The sequence below is a fragment of the Salmo trutta genome, chromosome 38, assembly GCF_901001165.1.
Source record: "Salmo trutta chromosome 38, fSalTru1.1, whole genome shotgun sequence".
Classification (NCBI taxonomy): Eukaryota; Metazoa; Chordata; class Actinopteri; order Salmoniformes; family Salmonidae; genus Salmo; species Salmo trutta.
In genome coordinates this window covers 13754788-13771924 of record NC_042994.1, presented here as the reverse complement: position 1 = coordinate 13771924, position 17137 = coordinate 13754788, and the positions used below count along the sequence as shown (strand labels likewise).

At 41.6% G+C, this 17137-nt stretch overlaps 2 protein-coding genes across 4 annotated transcripts; one reads left to right on the top strand and one right to left on the bottom strand.

The window, feature by feature from the left end:
• Nucleotides 1–56: 56 nt before the first annotated feature.
• LOC115178395 (phosphatidylinositol 5-phosphate 4-kinase type-2 beta) lies at nucleotides 57–10764 on the bottom strand. Its single transcript, XM_029739566.1, has 10 exons — nucleotides 10123–10764; nucleotides 7267–7364; nucleotides 5920–6016; nucleotides 5112–5264; nucleotides 4675–4821; nucleotides 3791–3829; nucleotides 2945–3058; nucleotides 2422–2680; nucleotides 1286–1389; nucleotides 57–1101 (listed from the first exon to the last, which is right to left on the bottom strand). The coding sequence occupies exons 1-10, from the start codon at nucleotides 10264–10266 to the stop codon at nucleotides 1021–1023; spliced, it is 1236 nt and encodes a 411-aa protein (XP_029595426.1). The 5' UTR covers nucleotides 10267–10764; the 3' UTR covers nucleotides 57–1020.
• LOC115178396 (polycomb complex protein BMI-1-like) lies at nucleotides 9742–16638 on the top strand. 3 transcript variants are annotated; one of them, XM_029739569.1, is made up of 9 exons: nucleotides 9742–9792; nucleotides 12175–12302; nucleotides 12493–12589; nucleotides 12721–12776; nucleotides 14667–14805; nucleotides 14967–15000; nucleotides 15266–15364; nucleotides 15593–15673; nucleotides 15858–16638. In XM_029739569.1, exons 2-9 carry the CDS (start codon nucleotides 12185–12187, stop codon nucleotides 16230–16232), a joined length of 999 nt encoding a protein of 332 aa, XP_029595429.1. In that variant the 5' UTR covers nucleotides 9742–9792; nucleotides 12175–12184; the 3' UTR covers nucleotides 16233–16638. The 3 variants fall into 3 exon arrangements, with proteins under 3 accessions (XP_029595429.1, XP_029595428.1, XP_029595427.1); XM_029739568.1 differs by lacking the exon at nucleotides 9742–9792 and adding an exon at nucleotides 11351–11452; XM_029739567.1 differs by lacking the exon at nucleotides 9742–9792 and adding an exon at nucleotides 11353–11479.
• Nucleotides 16639–17137: the final 499 nt, after the last annotated feature.

The window sequence follows — 17137 nt, the reverse complement described above, 5'->3', positions numbered from 1 at the left end:
GCTACAAAGCACTAAGGAATGATCTTTGTTAGTCAAAGGTGAGAAAATGATTTAAATTCAGGAAAAAAAAACAATAACTCCCTTTAATATGTAATGAATCCTTTTCAAGTAACTTTTCTGATCTTATGTCAGTAACAAAACAACTATACAAACACAAATGCTACATTATGGTAAACAAGATATAAAAAATGATTCTTATGGTAATAAAACAAACATTTGCTTTAGTATTCCCCTTTTTATGTGGATTTTCTTTTACCAACCTCCAAGTTCATGGTAAAAATGTCAAAAGTTTTCAAAACAATATGGCAACGTAACAATCAGACACGTTTTTTCTTTTTTAGTCATAATGCTCAGATGCTAAGTTCAGTGGTTTGCCGTTTCAACTAACTGGCGAAGTCATGTACATTTTAGCCATGCATTTTGATATTGCATTAATTTACGTAAAACCCTTATATTAATTAATCTCCTGCATTTCCAACTTTGTTACTGTCGGCTGCGGATCTCCTGACAAGTCAAGGAGGCAGAGTTTGTAAACGCCTGTTGGCCACTTGGTCAAAAGATTAATGCGATCTGACCGCTTCTGTGTCTGTGAGAGGTGTGTGTGTGTGTGTCAAAATAATAACGAACAGACGGTACTAAACAGACTCCTACTGCTGAAGCAGACTCTTTCAAGGCATTAGTGAGACAGTTCCCGTGCTGGCGTGAGGACTAATATAAGGTGGCGGGGGGAGGGTCTCAAATATCCTATAGAACTCTGTTTCACAAGCCTTCCTTGTTGAGCACTCAGACTGAGGAGGCAGGGGGAGTAGGACATGGGAGGAGAAGAGACGCGTCGCTTTTTTTTTTAAGAAAAAGTCCGGCGCCCCCTCTCTGTGGGTCAATGGAACAGGCTTGTCGCATCCTTTCAGTCTGTCATCCCCTGGGTGGGAGGGTAAGGGTGGGAGAGGCAGGAGGAGCGAGAGAGGGGTGGTTGTGGCTGATGATGACAGGATGTGATTGGCTGGGGTTGGAGAGATGATTCTATGACAGGATGTTGGACATGAACTCAAAGAATCTTTTGGAGTACTGCTCTGGGTTTACAGTGGAGATCTCTGCCCCAGCCTGAGGGAGGGACAACAGAGTTCAGTGTAAACATATGCACATTAGGAACATACAACTACAATTTCTGTCATAACAGAAATTGATCTCACAAGATCATCTTCTACTTGAAACTACTATATGATCTAGCATCTTTGTTGCCTAAACACGTGGCTTAATGTTTGGTCAGATCTAGTCCATTACTCACCCCATGTTTCACAGTTTTGGCAGCATGTGCAGCTTTTTTCTTAGCGTCGTAGTGCGTGAGGATGTCGATGATAGCCATGAAGTACACTTCTTTCTTCACAGCACCTACCACAAGGAGCAAGACAGTGCATAGGAGTATAAATAGCAAGTATTACTTTTCACTGGGCTGTCTCATGATGTCTGTTCTAAAATTTGTTTCATTTTCAAATGTTAATTAAAGATGCACTATACAGAAATTGCTCCAACATTTCCTGGTTGCTTACCCATCTACACACAATAGCCCATAATGACAAAGTGAAAATGTGTTTTTAGACATTTTTGCAAATGTATTGAAAACGAAATACAGAAATAGCTCATTTACATTAGTATTCACACCACTGAGTCAATACTTTGTAGAAGCACCGATTACAGCTGCGAGTTTTTCTAGGTAAGTCTCTAAGAGCTTTCCACACCTGGTTTGTACAACACTTGCCCATTGTTATTTGAAAAATTCTCCAAGCTCTGTCAAATTGGTTGTTACTCACTGCTAGACAACCGTTTTCAGGTCCCTTTTTGCAGTTTTATTTAAGTGACTTGTTGCAAAAAGGATGCATGTTTTGGAATATATGTTTTATTCTGTACAGGCTTCCTTTTCACTCTGTCATTTAGTTTAGTATTGTGGAGTAACTACAATGTTGTTGATCCATCCTCAGTGTTCTATCACAGCCATTAAACTCTAACTGTTTTAAAGTCACCATTGGTCTCATGGTGAAATCCCTGAGTGGTTTCCTTCCTCTCCAGTTTGGAAGGTCACCTGTATCTTTGTAGTGACTAGGTGTATTGATACACCATCCAAAGTGTAATTAATATCTTCACCATTGTTCAAAGGGATATTCAATGTCTGTATTTTTTTTACCCATCTATCAATAGGTGCCCTTCTTTGCGAGGCATTTCATCTTTCAATTTTTTATTAATATGTAAACATTTTGAAAAACATAATTCCACTTCGACATTATGGGGTATTTATTGTGTGTAGGCCAGTGACAAAAAATCTCAAATTTAATCAATTTTAAATTCAGGCTGTAACACAACCAAATGTGGAAAAAGCTAAGGTGTCAATACTTTCTGAAGGCACTGTAGATAGAGAGTGTCTCTTACTGTCGTTGCTCTTGATTGCGTAGACGTCCATGGAGGGGTCAAACTCGCCAGGGCTGAAGAACCCGCCAAAATGTAGGGGGTTCCCAGGGCTGTCTGGAGGGGTGCCAAAGGAGCCGGTGAGTGCTCCTCCCATCCCATCGTTCTCGTACTCCTCCTCCTCTCCTCCTGCCTCCACCTCCATCTCCTCCTGCTCTGCCCGGTCCACATCATGGATCCCCACCAGCAGACTGTAGTCCATGATCTTCAGAGTGGCCAGGAACTGATGTCCACAAACGGGAGAGATGTCAGATATTGCAACAAATGTTGTTTTGGGAAATTTCCCTGGAGGACATTAAACTCACTATTCTTCTATTTGTCAACCTAAAGTCATGTCTTTGTTCACAGGTACTTAGGTGAAACTGGTTGAAAGGACTAGAAACAAAACACAATGTGCAGAAGTCCATTTACCTGGATATTTTAACAATGACGACTGTAATGATAATAAAAACGACATCAAATCGAGCAGCCGTGAGATGTCTCCTACCTCTACGTCGCGCTTTAGTTTCTCCAAGAAGTACTTCTTGTTGTCATCTCCTATCTGCAGCTTCTGGCCCTCGTTCAGAAAGTCGTTGTCTTTAAAGGTGGGGAGTTCTTTGGCCTGAGCAGAGTGATAGAAATTAGAATCAAAATATTCTGAGATTGCCACAAAACGACAGAGGTCTTTCTTGCTGTTAATTTTGATGCATGAAAAGTAGGCTCATTTGTTTCCACTCATTGCCCTTGGATTGACTTTTTAGGGAGAACAACTATTCCAGGTATTTCCTCTTGGCGTAATGGTTAAGACGGTGGGTTTCTGGAGCGCGAGGTCCACAGTACGAATCCGACCAGTGACATTGGCCCCACCAGGTTCTGTCCGTCCCTCACTGGGCGTGAACCAGCAACCTTCTGTTCCCAACAACAACTCAGCAGTCACAAAGCAGTATTACGCACCGCTCTACAAAAGACGTAGCCAGGAAGGGAAATAACTACTTCTAGGTTTCAGAGCAGGTAATGTAACTCGCATGGTGGATACTACTAGCGCACACAGCTAACTATTCCACATGGACTACACTCACCCCCTTTTGACTTCCCCCTCTGCGCAGCATGGACAGCAGTCGGACATGGCCCAACTGTGGATGTGTTATTTAATTTGGGCTTCATTATCATTAGATGGAAAAATCATTACTTGTGCACTTTTCTAAAAGTATTTTGGGCTGTAAATGAGTTTTGTTTTTAGCTGGTTAGTTTGATGCTTTTTTTTTTTTTTGCATGATCCACACAATTATTTTGTGGGTCCTGTCATTGTACCCCAACACTCCTGTCATCATCGTATCTATGTAAATGAACGCACCTTCTCTTTGTCACTGGCTTCCCTTGAGACCGTGGAACCCTGAATGAGAGAGAGAAAAAAAGATAATTCACAGAGATGTTATGGAATTCAGAGTTAGAGACAGACGTTCTTTGCATCTTTGTTCCCCCTTTGTTTCTCCTGGACTTGACAGTATGGTTATAACATTGTCATATTTCAGAAAGCAGAATTGTTTCCCCCAGAGAATGCCTGTCAGCCACAGAGGTGTTTGTTGTGAAGGGAAACGATATTCTGCGAGTCAATAGGCATGTACGCCGTCACACCTCTATTCTCAGTGTTGTTGCCCATGCACAAAGAGACAGATTTACTGAGCTTTTCCACAAGAGCAGAATTCTTAACCATTTCCCCTTCTAAATAATGGGCTCCCGAGTTGACGCAGCGGTCTAAGGCACTGCATCTCAGTGCAAGATGCGTCACTACAGTCTCTGGTTCGATTCCAGGCTGTATCACATCCAGCTGTGATTGGGAGTCCCATAGGGGGAGCACAATTGGCCCAGCGTCATTTGGGTTTGGCCGAGGGTAGGCCGTCATTGTAAATAAGAATTTGTTCTTAACTGACTGGCCTAGTTAAATAAAGGTTAAAAAAAAATTATAATAAAAAAGAATACATCACATAACCATTGGACCAGAAAATAGTCTGTAAATCTAGCCTTAAGTAAGTTGCTGGAGCCTCAAGTTCTATTGGGAACCGGAATACTCTGCAAGCACCCTATGCATTGAGCTTATTATAAATGCCCTTTCCCCAATGAGCGCTAACAGTGTTACAGCTGTAAGTGTGCTCCTACTGCCCTACTGGAGTTAGTGTACTACCAGTAAGTGTTCTCCCAGTTAGTTCCCTCCAAGCTAGTGTGCCTATCGACACCTACCTTCAGGTCGTACTTGCGGTGCACGGTGAGACGGTGGCTGAATACATTACGGGTCACCACCATGTACGTCTCAACCCCGTCCACTGTTAGCCGGTACATGCCCAGGAACTGGGGGAGCAGAGTGCTGCCATGACACTCCACTATGAACTGAGGAGACCCAGAGGAGGAGGATGGAAATATAGGGAGGGGAAAGGAGAGAGAGGGGAAAGAGGAAGGGGAATGAGTAATGCAAAGGAAACAGTGGGAGAGCTCCAGTAATGAAGTCGGCATAATTGTTAGCTATTACAAAAGGATAGTCCCATCAAATCGGACAATTCACAGATATTTCTTCAGCACCACATTGAAAGGTCCTCAATATTTGAAGCCAGTTAGCCCTTCAACACGTACTAAGAGGGTGTATGTTTGTACAGAAAATATTTATGTGGTAACTCTCCCACCTGGTGGTACTTCTTGAGGATGTTGTGCATCTCGGCGATGTCTTCGCTGGACACCGTCTTTATGACGAAACGGTGGTCGTAGCTGGACAGGAAACGGTTGCCAAAGCGCCCCTGGGAGTCGCTGTTCAGCGGGGCGCTCCTCGTCAGAGAGTTCTGATGATGATCCACCACAGGAGGGAGCCCGGGGGAGGGAGAGACATACAGAGCAGAAAATTGAGGCTTTGACATGAATGAAAAGCCCTCTATAAAGAAAATATTTCATAATTATTCACGAGTTAGTAATGGATCAATGGATTTCATTTACACAGAGCTATTCCAAGCTCAAAAAAACCTTCACATAGGGATCCATTTAGCAAGGCTACCAAGATAGTTGACCTTAATGTAACAAACTATGCTTGGTATGATTCTCTAAACACTAAAAACACCCACTGTTTACATGTGATAACTCAGTAAAAAGGGGGCAGTCTTTTACTTCTATATCAACAAATGCTGATAAAGACTTACTACATTGGGTTGAAGGATGAAATCCAGAGAAAGACTTACTATATTGGGTTGAGGGAAGAATTGGAATCTGCAATGAATCAAACTGGGCAGGGAACAACAGGGAGTTCCCTCTGGTACTCTGATCTGCTCTCTCCTTAACTGTCCTCCAGCCTTTTGACATTACTGAGCCGTGCCAAGCAAACGTCTATCCTCATTCTGTCTTTCAGTTCACTACTGTTAACCCATCCTCAATGGTCTTTCTCTTCAGTTAACCCATCCTACATTCTTCCCCTTAGACATCTCCACACAGGAGACTATATTTTACCTGGTAATCCTGGTCATCGATGCAGAACCTCTCCCTCAGGTTGCGGAACACCATAGGGCAGTACTCTTTGAATTTAAAGCGGCTGGGCAGGTTCTCTCTGAGAGATACAAGTGTGTTGAAGAGTGTTAACATATATGAAGAGTGTGTTAGTCCATTAGCAGTCAGAGTGTTGATGTCATCTGAGGAATCATTGGAACAGATAACAGAAATGTGAGAAGCAATTGACCAGCATACTACACTAGAGGTGCTTCACTATGAGGATGATTTGCAATGCAAAAATAATCAGTTAAGTGTTCAATGAATGTTTTGACTAGAACGCCAGTGTAGTGTAGTGTAGTGTAGTGGAGATCGCCAGAGGCATAATCCTGATTTGACTGATGCAGGAAAATAAAATTAAGGCATGTAATATATCAGAAGATGTGTAATAGACTTATTACCAACCTAAAATAGTCATATAATAATACAGTTTATCTGGGTCTTAAACACATTTTCTGTATAAATAGCTTCTAAAATATATGTAAACAGACCATTATTGTCTCAATTTTTGTTTTCTTGGAAAGCTGTGAGCGCTATTACATGACACAATATCAGTACTTGTTACATTACAACTTGTCTAAGTCCTATCATCAACTGATTTCAGCCAGTTTATGGCTGTGGATTGATTGCATTGTTTGAATGGAATGTTGGCATATAGGCAGTTCACTTGACAAATGTATGGAATCATTCCTCTAAAACTGTCTGGCTAGCTAAATTCTTCAAATTCATTACATTACACAATATCTTATCACAGCACTGGCAAACCATGGTTGACCAACTCCCTGACCAAAATGGCTGACTGTTAGCACGTCATAAGAAGGTTCATGTCCATTCTATTATTGTAATTCTATAGTTAGTCCATTAGCAGAGTCAGAGTGTCTGAGGAACTCCCTGGAATAGATAAAGGAAATATGAGAAGCTCTTGACCAGCATACTAGAGGTGCTTCACCATGAGGATGATTTGCATTGCAAAGCTGCTCAGTTAAGTGTTCAGTTCATGTTTTGACTAGAACTCCAGTGTAGTGGGGATCGCTAGACCCATGGTGAGATATATTACAGGTGATAGAGGAACTTGATCTTGCTAGTGATTTAAAAGCACACCACATCATAGAGAATTGGGCCAACCAAGCCAAGACCTTCTCTCTCCTAATCAGTAGCATAACATGGTGTTAACAGATTTCAGGTAGTACTGTACCGTATATTTTAGACAATGCAGCTAAATTGGCCTCTTGTTTGAGTTTATATGGGCAGTAATATGGTGTGCAGTAATATGGTATGGCAGGTTGCAAAGTTAGAACCCAGGGTACCTACTTGTTAAATAGGTGGTTGTCCACTTTGATCTTACTGTAGGCTTTAAAATCATCAGGCATCAGCATTACTGGTACAGGCACGTTACTTAACTCGTTGATCTGAAACAGAGGGGAGATAGAAAGAGCAGGAGATCAGAATAGAATAGTAGAGCAGGGAAGAGGAGGTCAACACACTAATCCCCACACCAGACCAAACTGCAGTGAACCAGTGTCTATTTACTGACAATCATTCACTTTGGACCAAAGCAAACTGACAGCAGTGCTCTCTGGCTGAGTCCCTTGTCACACTGTTGATCTTATCTACCGAGACAGATTCACTGTAAAGAACAGACTGATTCCCAGAACGAGCCCTCTCCATAGATTTATGAACTCCAGACAGTAAGAGGAGTGGCAGGGAGAGAACGTGAATAAACGCTTCAAAGAAAAAAAGGAGACAAGAATGCATCCAGGAGACACAGACGCTGCTAAAATAGGAGAGAAATGGGAAAGTTACCTTGAGGTAGAAAAATAATAGCATATGGAGCACAAACACATTGCGTTGTATGGAATATGCAGGACATAGCCAAGTCGCCTCTCATAGAGCTGGGGTTTTGAGTTATATCAGGCTCTCTCTGAGACTACTTCAAGGGATAGACTCTCATTCAACTGTCTGACATGCTATGAAAAATCACCGTCTAGCATGCCGACAGGTTATGCTCTGGTCAATTTTTTATTTTAACCTTTTATTTAACTAGAGAAGTCAGTTAAGAACAAATTATTTTTTACAATGACGGCCTACACCGGCCAAACACCGCTGGGCCAATTGTGCGCCACCCTATGGAACTCCCGATCACAGCCGATTGTGATACACCCTGGATTTGAACCAGGGTGTCTGCAGTGATGCCTCAAGCACTGAGATGCAGTGCCTTAGACCGCTGCGCCACTCGGGAGCCCAAATTTGTGTGTCCTTCAAAAGTATCATCATATTTATTTTGTCATTAGAGGCGTAGCTTAATGCCTTCAGCAGGCAGACACAATCGATAGCCTGACTATATGTTGGATTATGTCTAATCAACCTACACACAAAGTTTGATGGTGGTCCTTTGTAGCTCAGTTGGTAGAGCATGGCGCTTGTAAAGGCAGGGTAGTGGGTTCGATTCCCGGGACCAGCCATCTGCATGACTGTAAGCAGCGTTAGATAAATAGTGTCTGCTAAATGGCATATTTTATTATAAGTTTGATGAAGGCTCGTATCAGATTTGAAGATGTAGGTTATTCCCAGTGTCGGAAAGCCTGTAAGGCTGGCATTATCTACCATCAAGACTGAATCTATGTTTTTGAAGGGAGCTTCAATTAAATCTGTGTTTGGCTATATGCTCCTTCTCTGAGCAAAAGCTTAGCTTGGAACTGAATTCGTCCAGCTTCGTGACTAGCAGAACGATGTTACGACTGACTACCAACATGAAATATATTCTGATATGAGAGCTTTGAGGAGAAGGCTCTTTGACGTCTTTCTTGTATTAGCCTAAATTAGCCTGCCGCCTACGCCTTGAATCTACACCCAGCATCCACCACACACTGAACTTGTCCATGATGATTATTGCAGAATGCATCACAGGATGATTATTACAGCTTCACTAAATATGCTAATTGGTTAATTCATGACATTGTTTTCTCCATTTGACGCATGCATTCTTTCCCTGGTCTACAAGAACTGCCTATTTGACTATGGTCTATATTTATCCTTATCTTTCTTATATAAGGTATTGAAATATACATAAAATAGGCTCAACAAAAACACAGCAAGGAGAGGGGGAAATCAATTAAGAAATAATAATTACAGACAATAGTACATGCAAGATGTAATGTACATGTTAGTGAGTAGGCAACATATTGAAATGCATGCAAACATTGGAAGTGAAATAATGCATCAGCACTGTTATTCAAATTGTGAGTGAAGCGAATCCAAAACTGGGGCATCATATTCATGCCAGAGAAATTGATCTGGAGGTGTCAGTCAAGCAGGGAAGGGGGTGTGCTCGCCTACTACTGCTGGCCACAAAAATGGAGCCTTGAAGCTCGCTGCAATGCATTTGGTGATCGTTGCATTCATGTGAGTGAGAAACTTGATGCATTTGGTGAAAAACAGTCTCAATAAAGTCTATTTTAGGATGTGTTGAAGACACTGTCCATCATTTTCCCACTCAAATTAAACTAACTGTGAGCCTATTATTTTTATGGTTGGGTGTTCAAATGTGTACTTCACACTAAACCACATTAAATCAGGCTAGAATCTGCAAATGTAAGATTTGCCGCTTTATTATTCATTGATGCCTGTAAAACAATAGGCAGGCAGGCTGCGGTTGGACTCAATGCAACCTGCTGCTCTCCAACAGTCACACCCCTCTCTGGCCTGCGCTAGACAGAATGAATGCTTAGGTTGGAGCAGTGCTCACGACCTCCTCTCTAAACCACCACACATCCCACGTTCTACAGAACTGAAGACGTAATGCAGCTTGTGCCGAATAATTCCTGCATAGTGCGCGGGGTAATGTCAAATGTTTATGTTCAACGTCGCTGCTATTTGCTGTACATGTTTAAAGCGCAAGCGACTGGCACACCAAATAGCTAGAATGTTGCTCCATTGATATTCCTGACCAGGGAGAATGGTGAATGAAGGGTTAACAGCTTTCACCTAAGCATCAGACTAAGTACCTGGCTAACACCCATACACTACAGACTACTAGACGATGGATGAGCTCTAAAAATTGACTTTGGTCAATCAAGCAGCTGGCTAACTATCGCGTTACCGTTAGCTCGTCAAAACACCACATAGACAAACAAGCTAGCTTGGGAACATGAACAAAAATACATTTACCGTATGGTTGACACCCCACATTAAAACGCTGAGAATAGGCTCACTTGCACGGAATAATTTCACTTTCTGTCCTATAAAATGTTTCTTTTTCGTCTTCGTTTTGCTAGCGCTCACCGGCGCAACGCTGGTACAGTTGGATGACATGTCTCCTGTTGGAAATAATTTAGGAAACGCAAGACAGCACTGTAATCAAGCTGGATCGTATCACTCCAGACAACGAAATTTACATTAAGAGCGTGATATCTATAAGTGCATTGTCGCATCCAATCTGCAGGGTCTTTGAATCAAATTAGATTCTGTAGTAAATAAACGTGATTGCATGTTGCGCGGTCACCACCCTTCCTCCCGAGCAGGCCACACGGTTCACTCCGGAGCGGCACACAGACCAGCTGTTGGCATAGATAGCTAGCCAGCCATCTAGCTACAGGCAAGGTTTCCTTTAGCTAAGCCGCAGTCTTCTTTGAGAAGTAATACACTCTTGGTGGACAACTCCGCTCCTTTCTGGTGTCGTCTGCTACCCACAACGATGTGAGGGGATTTTATTTCGAGGTTAGTAATCCCATTATGATGCGCCTGAGATTGTTGTCACCAGTTTTGGGGTCTCCTCAAGATGGCGTCTAGCCTGACCGTCGCAAGGCGAAGTGCGCCCCCACGAGGCAGAGAGTAGAAGCGCGCGGGCTGTAGTTGGTACCCTGAAAGTGCGAGGCAGCGACATTTTGGTGAGAAAATCAGTACATCTCTGTATTTGTAAAAGCTGCTGATGGCAAAATGAATACTATGACTCAGATATTTCAGATATTCAGACATTTCTCATAGAGTAAATGTGTCATTCATACTGAATGGTGATGAAGCAGAAAAGGCATACATTTCATGTGTAGGCCTATGCTATAAAGCTTGCACTTTTTTTACAGTCAAGTTGAACCGCAAAATCCTACAATAAATCCAATAATATAGTAATCAATTGTCTGTATTAAAAACTTCTGGATTGTCTCCAGGGGAGCATTGTCTAGGGGGGCGTGGTTTTCCGTCTAGGAATGGTTGTCAAAATAGAAAATGTATGCAATGAAACCTTCATGAACAAATGTGGTTAATGTATAGAGAGGAGGGTGTTTTAGTGACTTATCCGCGACCGTTGTATTTTTTTATTTAAAAATAAATACAATGTTGCAAATACAATGTATATGGCAGGCGGCAGGGACTGAAAATAATATCACGTGACCATAATGGGCGGTCCTCTGACTATGTGGGGGGAAAAAAGCCATTTTCTGGCGCTGCTGCAAGATCTAACGTTAACCAACTCCAAATAATTTACCTGTATCCACGTCGGAAGGTACGGGTGTGTTTCATGTCAAATCAGGTAGGAAGCAAAGGCATCAATAGTTTTTATTCGCATATCGCGATGCACAGGTACATCAACACACAAACTGAGGTACTCGGTGTTATGTTTGGATTCTCTCTTGTTCGTTTCTCATATCCAGTCCTGTCACAGAATTTAAGATGGCTGCTTTGTTTTCCACTCTCCATCTAAGCTTATTTTTCGTCTGTCTTTACATAGTTTGTATAAAGAATGTCTATCATGCATAAGAACCCACTGGTATAGGAGGGGCTCATTGTGGGTCTTCTCGGGGTTTGGGGTACGTGCCTCCCCGTGCACAGGCCCCACTAGGGTAGTCGGGTCTAGACTAGAGCAGTTCCGAACGTATTTTGTTACATTGGTGTATGGGTAATATCTAAAAAAAACAACCAGCCTGTAAATAATGACAAAATAAATGGTCATATACAAGTAGCCATTCTGTGCAGTAGCTATGACACTGGTCCATTACAAGAAGCATAACTGCTTCTAACAAAAACAAGTGATCCATATTATTATAGACCATGTCAGTGGAGCACGTCAATATGTCAGTACACATTTTGTATGTATATGCCTTGTGTTGGAAAACAATTCCACAGCAGAAAAGGTCACTAAATGTGTCATGTACTTTAGTGGTTCAAATCTTGCTACCCAATAAATAATCGAAGTAATTTTTTGTCTGATGGTTGTTGTTTTTGCAGGTCCTTCCAGATGGATAAAATGCAACCCAGTCGGCTAAAAATCACAGAGCTGAATCCTAACCTGATATGCCCACTGTGTGTGGGCTACTTCATCGATGCCACAACCATCGTGGAGTGCTTGCACTCATGTAAGATTCCTAAGTCCACTGCATTATTCTAAATCCATATGAACCAATAATAACATTATTAGTATATGGGCTAGAGTATATGGCCTATAAACTGACGTAGAAAAGGAATGTAGATTTACAATGCATTTTCTTTTCATAAAAAGTCGTCATACAGTAAATCGCTTGCATTAAGTCTGTCTTCTTACTCCAGTCTGCAAGACGTGCATTGTTGCCTTCCTGGAAACCAACAAGTTCTGCCCCAGATGTGATGTGCAAGTACACAAGACGTGTCCACAGCTCAGCATCAGGTTAGTCACATTGCATGTGTGTGTGCACGCACGTCTCTCTCGGAGTACCTATGTTATTATGCATCTATAAGTGCAACCAACATGCTCTTGTCTTTAGTAAGTGGCTTTATCATTTGCATATCCTTTCTCAGGTCAGACAAAACTCTACAGGACATTGTATACAAGTTGGTGCCTGGATTATTCAAAGGTAAGACCATATCTCTTGAGTAAGGGGGTGGGTTTTCTATACAAATATATTAAACAAAAATATAAAACACAACTATATTAAAGATTTTACTGAGTTACAGTTCATAGATGGAAGTCGGTCAATTTAAATACATTTATTAGGCCGTAATCTATGGATTTCACACGACTGGGCAGGGGCACAGCCGTGGGTGGGCCTGGGAGGGCGTAGGCCCACCCAATGTGGAGCCATGCCGAGCCAATCCGAATGAGTTTTTCCCCCAAAAAGCGCTTTATTAAAGCCAGAAATACTCCTCAGCACCCCCCTCCCCCTCAGAGGTTGAAGAAGTCGGATATGAAGGTCTTGGGCTGGCGTGGTTACTCATGGTCTGTGGCTGTAAGGCCTTTTTTTATGGGGTAGATCAGTTTTAATAATGAAGATAGATTGTGGCTTCTATCACTAATTGCATCATTTCCAATACCCCATTTTTAAAAAATATATATATAGCTGTCATCAAGGCAAATTCTACTTTGAAGAATTTCAAATCTAAAATATATATATATATATATTTTTTAACACTTTTTGGATTACTAAATGATTACATATGTGTTATTTCGTAGTTTTGATGTCTTCACTACTATCCTACAATGTAGAAAATAGTACAAATAAAGAAAAACCCTGGAATGAGTAGGTGTATCCAAACTTTTGACTGGTACTGTATGTGTATATATATCTCATACTATTGGTTGCTAGAATTGTGTATAATAATTTTTATTGAACTTTCGTAGGTCATTTTGTGCATCATTTCATAAACCATGTGCAATGGAATCAGTGCATCGTTAATCTCTTCCCAACTATTTTGCAATCTGTATGGCACAGCTGTACATTTTTTGGTCCTTAAATGAAACTAGTATACTTTTTTATCACAATTTTCTTTAACCAATTTTGGTCTTCAATGCAGGGCCGACAGACAGGTTCCTTTCTCCCCCTTCCACTTGCCTTTTCCATTTTTTGCGGTAATACTGCAATTAGTTGGTTGTAATTTTGGATAGAGCAGACATTTCCGTATATTTTTTTTACCTGCATGTGTGACATAACTCCACCAGTCCTATTTATGATATAATTTACAAAGATTATACTGTTTTTATTTTTTTCTCTACAAAAATGTTTATTTGAGTTTAACCATAATATTTTTTGTAATATTTGTTCAGTCTTTTCTGGTGGATTAAACTGAAATTGCAACCAACTATTTAAGACTTGTTTAAAAAATAGCAATATTTTTTAGATTATTTCATTTTCAAATAACCGAAAGTGAGAGGTTGTAATCTGTTAGATGTACTGCCAAATTCTCTAAAACAACGTATGAGGTGGCTTATGGTAGAGATGTTAACATTCAATTATTTGGCAACAGCTCTGTTGGACATTCCTGCAGTTAGCATGTCAATTGCATGCTCCATCAAAACTTGAGACATCTGTGGAATTGTGTTGTGGCCTTTTATTGTCCCCAGCACAAGCTGCACCTGTGTAATGGTCATGCTGTGTAATTCATCTGCTTCTTGATATGCCACACCTGTTAGGTGGATGGATTATCTTGGCAAAGGAGAAATGCTCACTAACAGGGATGTAAACAAATGTTTGCACAAAATTTGAGAGAAGTACTTTTTTTGTGCGTATGGAACATTTGAGATATTATATTTCAGCTCTTGAAAAATGGGACCAACACTACATGTTGCATTTATATTTGTGTTCGGTGTACATTGCAGTATTTTACAACAAGCATATTTAGTGATGATTACAGTGTAATAAGCCTGTTTGAGACTTTGCCCATGAAAAGTTGCCCCCTTTAATAATTTAAAGCGGACATGTGCCAATGTCTTTTTCACTCTAATGACTTTATTGTTTTGTTTACATCAGATGAGATGAAACGAAGGCGGGACTTCTACACAAACCAGGAAAACCAACACCTGGAGCCAGGAGAAGTGGTGGAGGAGCCGACTATTATTGCAGAAGATGAAATCATCAGTCTCTCCATTCAGTTCCATGAGAAGAACAAGTAAGTTCTAGAATGTGTGATCTCTTCATCTTTTTCATGCAACCAATTAGATAGGATGTTTCTGTTTCCTATAGTATAGAACAGACCAAATGTGTTACAATAGAGCTGTATCTCTAAGCTATGCTCATCTTAACCCATGCTGTTTTTCCATTTGCCTATAGAAGTGACACACAACCTGTGGATACAGGAGACAATGTGAGTGATTCAACCATAAAATGCTAACGCAATATACATGCAAACGCTAATGTCAATTTGTCATCCACACTCTCTAAATGATAATAAATGCCGTTTAGCATACGCTTTTAAAAGTGACTGTCATGCGTGCATACATTGCAAGCGACATGCTCTACCAACTGAGCCATACAGGACCACATTTGTCGAACCTTTCATATTATGTCCTGCCCTTACCCTCTAGTTATAAATCTGTTCTAACCGCACGTACTGTTCTCTTCATTTTCAGACCAACAGCAAACGCTTCCTGCAATGCCCGGCAGCCATGACAGTCCTGCACTTAGCGAAGTTCCTGCGTAGCAAGATGGACATTCCAAACACCTTACGGGTAATTGCTCCAGGCTGCACAGCATCGCCTCACAACTCCATAGAAAGCCATAGTATACACTAACAACCACTTTGTCTCAATACTGTGTTTTAGTGACAAGCTGCGTTCCTATACAGTAGATCATGCATGCTTTTGCTTAGGTGGACTAGCCCTACTATTCCCATACTTCACGCCCTTCTCTTGGACTTGTGGCCTATTAATGTGTAATAGTGCTCTCTACCTTGACAGATTGAAGTGCTGTACGTTGATGAGCCCTTAAAGGACTACTACACGCTGATGGATATTGCCTACATGTATTCTTGGCGACGTGTAAGTGCCAACTGACACACTGGCTATAACAACAACACTATAACAACAACACTGACCAAGCATCAGTTGTCACTTCCAACCCTAATCCCAACTTCACTAAACATCTACGTTGCTAGGTCCTAGGATCTGAGTGATCTTTCACGTGTCTGGAGAGTTCTCATCTTCTCTCTGTGACTCTTTGCAGAATGGCCCCCTCCCCCTGCAGTACTGTGTCAAGCCCACCCGGAAGCGTCGAAGGCTGTCCCAAGGTGCCGCCCAGGCCCACTCCGACGGTGTCAACACAAGCCCCACCTCTGAGAGCGACTCCCACAGCGACAAGGCCCTGAGCCCGGCTGGTCAGGCCCCCAGAGCCTCCACCCTGCCCAGCCCTGCCCTCCGAGGCCAACCCTCTACCCAACAGTGCCCCAGCGGTACCGCAGGACCAAACGGTACTCAACGGCTCCCTCTAGCCTCCAAGTCAGGGAGCAACGCCCGCAAGGTGAACGTCAACGGCAAAAGCAATGGAGCGGCGACTGAGACTAGGGGAGGGGACAAAGGGGCAGTATCACCCCCAACCTAAATCTGATACATCCCAGAAACATGGAGAGTGGAACGGAATTGCCCCAAAATGTCGGAGAAGCCCCTCAATGGACCAATGGACAGACAAGGAGAAAATCTGCCAAGAGAGTACTGAGGGAGAGGGCGATTGTGATCAGCAAAAAGACTGTCATGGGCATAGACATTTCATTTCAATGTGTGTGTGTCTGTGTGTTAGAGTAAACATACATACAAAATGTACAATATGTATCCAATGTGAGCATTCGTACATACCTGGTCATGTATATGGAGTATCTTTTATACAGGATATTGTAATTGTTTTGTAACTGTATAACATGCAGTCGGTTCAACAATTCCTTCCCCCAAGTCTTCACAATTAATTTGGCTTAAAATATCAATTGACAAAATGCTGAATGGCATTGCGATGAGATTGTCTGTCTGTATGTGTATGTAATATATATATATATATATACACACACACACACACACACACACACACACACACACACACACAGTTGAAGTTGGAAGTTTACATACACCTTAGCCAAATATATTTAAACTCAGTTTTTCACAATTGCTGACATTTAATCCTAGTAAAAATTCCCTGTCTTAGGTCAGTTAGGATCACCACTTTATTTTAAGAATGTGAAACGTCAGAATAATAGTAGAGAGAATGATTTATTTCATCACATTCCCAGTGGGTCAGAAGTTTACATACACTCAATTAGTATTTGGTAGCATTGCCTTTAAATTGTTTAAATTGGGTCAAACATTTCAAGGTAGCCTTCCACAAGCTTCCCACAATAAGTTGGGTGAATTTTGGCCCATTCCTCCTGACAGAGCTGGTGTAACTGAGTCAAGTTTGTAGGCCTCCTTGCTCGCACACGTTTTTTTTTTCAGTTCTGCCCAGAATTTTGTTTTAAAGGA

Bases quoted from the DNA above. Each gene is read 5' to 3' on its own strand.
- LOC115178395 (XM_029739566.1), bottom strand. From the start codon at position 10,266: ATGTCATCCAACTGTACCAGCGTTGCGCCGGTGAGCGCTAGCAAAACG. The intron at 7,365-10,122 runs GTAAATGTATTT...CCTCTGTTTCAG, and splicing joins TGTGGGGTGTCAACCATACG to ATCAACGAGTTAAGTAACGT. The intron at 5,265-5,919 runs GTAAAATATAGT...GATCATCATCAG, and splicing joins TCGATGACCAGGATTACCAG to AACTCTCTGACGAGGAGCGC.
- LOC115178396 (XM_029739569.1), top strand. From the start codon at position 12,185: ATGGATAAAATGCAACCCAGTCGGCTAAAAATCACAGAGCTGAATCCT. The intron at 15,001-15,265 runs GTGAGTGATTCA...CTTCATTTTCAG, and splicing joins CTGTGGATACAGGAGACAAT to ACCAACAGCAAACGCTTCCT. The intron at 15,365-15,592 runs GTAATTGCTCCA...CTACCTTGACAG, and splicing joins ACATTCCAAACACCTTACGG to ATTGAAGTGCTGTACGTTGA.